The sequence below is a fragment of the Poromitra crassiceps genome (genome assembly GCF_964638095.1).
Source record: "Poromitra crassiceps genome assembly, chromosome: 14".
NCBI lineage: Eukaryota > Metazoa > Chordata > Actinopteri > Beryciformes > Melamphaidae > Poromitra > Poromitra crassiceps.
Genome location: NC_139633.1, coordinates 24,297,116 through 24,302,790, shown reverse-complemented (window position 1 = coordinate 24,302,790; position 5,675 = coordinate 24,297,116). Strand labels below are relative to the sequence as shown.

Genomic DNA, 5,675 nt, shown 5'->3' with positions numbered 1-5,675 from the left:
GCATATGAATTTCTTGCGACCTAATCGTGGAAGCTGAGTGTGGAGGATGCGTTAGTTGAAGATATATTTCGAGCCTGGGTGAGCATGGCAATGTATTGGACCTATAGATGCTGTAACTGGAACTCACGATGACAATTCGCATCAGGACTGTGGATGCACTCGTCAAAAGTCTGGATATTTGAGCGGCACGCAAGCACCGCACCATGCATGCAGCGGACATAGCTGCTTCCGTGCTGCTTTTGGGGATTATTGTCGTGTCGTTGCTGTCCAACGTGGTGGTGCTGATCTGCTTTCTGTACAACCCGGAGATCCGGAAACAGGTCCCCGGGCTTTTTATTCTCAACCTGACGTTCTGCAACCTGTTGCTAAGCGTGTCCAACATGCCACTAACTCTGGCTGGGCTCATCACCAAGGGCCACGCCGGAGGCAGCGGCTTCTGTCAGATTGTGGGTTTCCTAGACACTTTTCTCACCACGAACTCCATGCTCACCATGGCAGCTCTGAGCGTCGATAGATGGGTGGCGGTGGTGTTCCCGCTCAGCTATCACTCGAGAATACGGCACCGAGATGCGGTGATAGCGCTGGCATACACGTGGATACACTCACTTTGCTTCTCCGTCGTGGCCACCTGCCGCTCCTGGGTCGGGTACCACCAGCTTTACGCGTCCTGCACGCTGTGCCATGTCAGAGCGAACGGCGCCGGGACGCAGTTTATCATTTTCACCGTGGTTTGGCACTCGCTCACTTTCCTCCTCACACTGGTCGTGTTGTGTGTCACGTATCTGAAAGTGCTGAAAGTTGCTAGGTTCCACTGCAAACGCATCGACGTGATCACTATGCAGACGCTGGTGCTGCTCGTGGACATTCACCCCAGGTAAAGAATCATTAAAGTTCATTCAGGCTTTGAATCCATTTGTATATGTTAGGCTATTCCATACTTAAAATGTTTGCACATGCCTGACTCTAGCAAATCCCCATTTCCTGCATCGATGTGTTCATTTCAGCACCACAGCTTTGGTCCAGTGTGTTACGCACGCATGCATTCCTAAGGAACGTTTTTCATTAAGAGTGCCAGCTAGCAGGTTAACTCTTAAATTGCTGGCTCTAACGAAGACTACAGGCTTTATGTGAGTGTGCTGGAGACACAAATATCAATAATGCCAGTCAAGTTGCCTTGCTTACATACAACTCTTACTAGTGCATTCATTTCGAACGTCAAGAGCATGGTGGATGTCCGATGATGGTGATGATGAAGTCCTAGGATTAAACCCAGCAGAGGTTTCTCTCCTTTTGTCTTGTATTCTTTCAAAAAAATGGGCTGTCAACATAGACCCTATAAAAAACTATGGACCGTGACGTCACCCATTCGTTTCTGGACTCACATTTTGAAGCCCTTTTGGAGGTGTTTTGGCCGCTGCCATCTTGGTTCTGGCACGCAGGAACAATTTTTCATTAGGGGGTGCTGCAAGGGAGGGGACAGTCACCATCTTGGTTCTGGCACAGCTCGCGCAAGACGGCACAAGATCAGGGGCCGGTTGCACAAAGCTTAAGTTAAGTTAAGTTAACACTCACGCAACTGATTTTATTTTATGGACACCTTAACTCGGACTCTAAGGGAAATATTAACTTAAGGTGCTTGCTTTGTGCAACCGGCCCCAGCTGTGCGATCACTGGACAGGCGACCTGTCAATCACGCCCAAAATAGTCTTTTCTTCTCCATCATCTATTTTACTCTGAACGGGTGAGTTATAAAAAACTAAGACCACCCCCCCCCCCCCCCTACACTCATGAAATGTGAAATTAGCTATATAGGCCAAAACTACTTCCAGGCTGTAAACCTGTTTAATCCTGTTGTTAAAGTCAAGCATTTAACATGGGGGTGAACGGGGAAAGACTCCCTTTTGGAGCCAGCCTCAAGTGGCCATTCAAGGAACTACAGCTTTTATCACTTCCTCATAGGCTTCATCTGTCCAAGCCCGAACTTGCTGCCTGGCTGTCAACTAATTCAAAATATAAAGCCTACAGTAGGCAACATTTTATGGATCTTCCAGGGACATTCCTCCACATATAGTACGAATTCAAAAGTTGCATGTGAATTTAAAGTGATAGTGATTGTTTATATACATATGCAGCACGTCAGTCCATTACAGTAGTTTCATGAAGGTCAGCGACTGTCCTCCTCATCTAGTCAATTAAACCATTACACTAAACGTTGCATCCCCCCCAATTAACACAATTGATATTTGCATTTTCCAACCTGACTCTCACAGCGAATAGTGCCCAGTGCACCTTTTATTTTTCATCTTACATCCTCTCTCAGTGTCTGCATGGGTTTCATGATGCATGCGTCTGATGGTGCCTCCTGGGTAGATAACAGTACCTGTGTGCTTTGGCAGTGTGCGGCAGAAATGCCTGGACGAACAGAAGCGGAGGAGGCAAAGGGCCACCAAGAAGATCAGCACCTTCATCGGCACCTTTGTGGTGTGCTTCACCCCCTATATCGTCACAAGGTGAGCAGAGATGCACAGCACTTTGTGTGTGGAGGCGAGATGAGCACATGTGAATGCAGGAAGTTGGAGCGGTGGACAACAAATTGGATTCTGCACTGGCTTTTCATCTAGTTTAAATAACAAACTGAGGAGAGTTATTGTTCATTTTCATGTATCTTTTTGTGGATATTAGTGGGGGTATGAGCAGCATTGATTGACTCCCAAATAATGTTGATACATATTTCCAATCCCATCTCACCAGTCACCATCTGCTAATATTTTTAGCTGCTTCCTCAACCTCATCATAATGAGATCCCTTGTTAGTTCTACAAACACCTCCACTCCTTGTTACTGGGACATCACAACTGGGGCAGATGAGCGAGCGAGCGAGAAAGAAAGAAACTAACAAACAAACAAAAGAGAATGAGGATATGTGAATGAATCAGAGACCGTATTGTTGACCCGCATTACTATCATTCCGAATCAGAATTATTTTATTCACCAAGGTATGTTTTCACATACAAAGCAATTGACTTGGTGCGATCGGCGCTCAAGTAACATGTGATAAGAAGAAATATACGAGATATAAGGAAATTAGATAAAAAGATTCACAGATATTAACAAATAAAGATATAGACAGTATTAACTGATATAAACAGACTTGACAACCAGGTGAGGTAGCCTAAAAGTTTGCCGTTTAACAAAATATGTACAAGGTGCATGATAAGTAGCAGCGGTAATAAGCTGTGTCACCAGCTGCTGGAATTGTGACAGGGAAATAGAAAGCACGTCAGAAGTTGTGTGATGGTGAATCTGTGGGGGATGCTAGAGCCAGAGGAAACCAGACTAACGAACAAGCCAAATTGCTGAGAGGACATGCCCCTGTTGTTTTACGTTGTCTTGGCTACTACTAATTGTGTTCACAATGACCAAAACAAGTGTCGGTGACTTCGATCGTATTGTCTTTCTTCTGTCAAATAATTGGAATCAACAAGGAATCCAAAAGCAGCACAAATGATATAACCATGAGTTCACATCCCCCAACAGGGCGATGGCATTTCAGTGAAGTGAAATACTGTATTGACATTTTCAACATATTGTAGGACTTGGGGGGTTTCATTTTCTTTGATGTTTTCCACTCCAGTGACACTGATCTATGAAGTGGCCCAACTGCTGATTTTTGATTATGGTATGTATGCCTCTTTCAGAATTGTAGAGCTCTTCTGCCCAGGGCCCATAAGCCCTCACTGGGGTGTGCTGTCCAAATGTTTGGCCTACAGCAAGGCAGCCAGCGACCCGTTTGTCTACTCCCTCCTGCGGCACCAGTACATGAAGACCTGCTGCCACCTGGCTAACAAGGTTCTGAAGAGGAGCCCGCTCAACTCCTCCTCCCGCAGGGTGGAGAACGGTGCGGGGAGGAGCGAGCTCAACTCCACCGCCAACGCCAACACCAACACCAACACCAACACCCAACCACCGGTCAACAAGCCATTGGTCCCGTGAAGGTCACCAGTCCTCTTGTAGAGACTCTGAGGTATCATACTGAGCTGCAGGCATCTTGGATTCAAACTGAAATCTTAGGTTGGAGTTAAACACCCAACATGATACTTATGAAGAGAATAGGGGACACACAAGTAACTTAAATTATTGTCATTTTGAGCGTATGGGGTTTATAATGTTGTAATGGTTTTCCAGTGGACTGACCCGTCAGTGATGGTGTAACATCAGACTGAACGGAGCTGTTACTGTATTACTGTATTGTATAGGGCTGGGTATCACTGATTTCCCGATTCGATACGATTCCGATACACAAGGTCCTGATTCGATTCGATACGATTGATTGGATATCGATATTTCAGTTACACAATACCAATTTTGCTTGGATATGAAAGATATTCTCAAATAACTAATGGTGTAAATTGTACAAAGAACGCTATTATTTTTTAGTATTCGCTAGTATTGTAGCATATTGGTAGATTTTTGTCAAATAGCCTGTGTAACTTGAAAATCAAGATAATTTGGTAACTAATTTGTTAGCAGTATCATTTAATGTAATAAGTTTTACTTCCCACCCAGACTGAATGGTCAAATGTTGATGAACATTACATTACCTCTGACTTCAATAATCATTTTGCAAGTTACTGTAGATATAAATTCAAGGTATCATATGTTTGGTAAGAGTGGATTGATTTTGACAGTACAATCACGTATGCACAGCAGTAGGCCAGGACCGTTAGTGGTGATGGTTTCATTGAAACTCCAATGTAGCTTCAAGGCATGAGCCCTAAAGTGCCTTTGAGACGGTGAACTAACTGAAATCAAAACACAACAGACTGCTGCACAGCAGAGGAACCTTTTCAAATAGTCAAAGTAAAATAATAATGATTTATAGTAATGTGGTTAAGTATAATGACGGCGCCTGATAGTAGCTTGGCCGCATTGTTGGAGATTATTACATTATTATTATATTATTATTATTATTATGACTTCAGCCGAGGAGATTATTGTTTTTTCAGTGGCGTTTTGCCTGTTTGTTAGCAGGATTACAGAAAAACTACTGGGCTGATTTCCCTCATACTTCATGGAAGGGTGTAGCATGGGCCAAGGAAGAACCTGTCACACTTTGGAGCGGATCCGATCCGACACAGAATTTGCATAATAATATCATAGCAGACTGGACTATTGGCCTTGGCGGAGTGCCCTTCTAGTTAGATGTTTTTTTTTACTACCACGTTGTACTGTTGCACCACTCAAAACAGGGTAGTTCACTATTTGAATGTGATATAGCAGCTATTCAGTGATGACGAGTAATACACCTTCCATTTCATTTCACATGAGTAGCAGTGTGACCTCTGAGGTTGTAGAGAAAATATTCACGTTGACAATGTTGGCAATCCGAGTGTTGTGTTTTACTTTGCTGTGAGAGTACTTTGAGGAGCATAAAATCTATTTATTTTTTGGTCTAAACTGTGTTTGATTTTTGCAAAGTACATTTGTGATTACCGTATATTGCAATAAATGCTGTGCATTTTGACATTTTGAAAGTCTCACCAAGTCTTTCCTGTGCCAACTTACTACACTTTTAACCAGGCCTTTGTGTATACTGTACCACTGACTATGATAATGCCAAAAACAAAATGCAAATGTAGGCCGTCAAATTTGACTTGCACTTTTAAACAAAAGGCA

At 43.6% G+C, this 5,675-nt stretch overlaps 1 protein-coding gene across 1 annotated transcript; it reads left to right on the top strand.

Moving 5' to 3' along the window:
• Window positions 1-203: 203 nt before the first annotated feature.
• On the top strand, window positions 204-3,992 carry LOC310789089 (G-protein coupled receptor 26-like; the record flags this gene model as incomplete). The annotated part of the gene is made up of 3 exons (XM_083650686.1): window positions 204-874; window positions 2,397-2,510; window positions 3,698-3,992. 3 exons carry the CDS (start codon window positions 204-206, stop codon window positions 3,990-3,992), a joined length of 1,080 nt encoding a protein of 359 aa, XP_083506812.1.
• Between the last annotated feature and the right edge of the window lie 1,683 nt (window positions 3,993-5,675).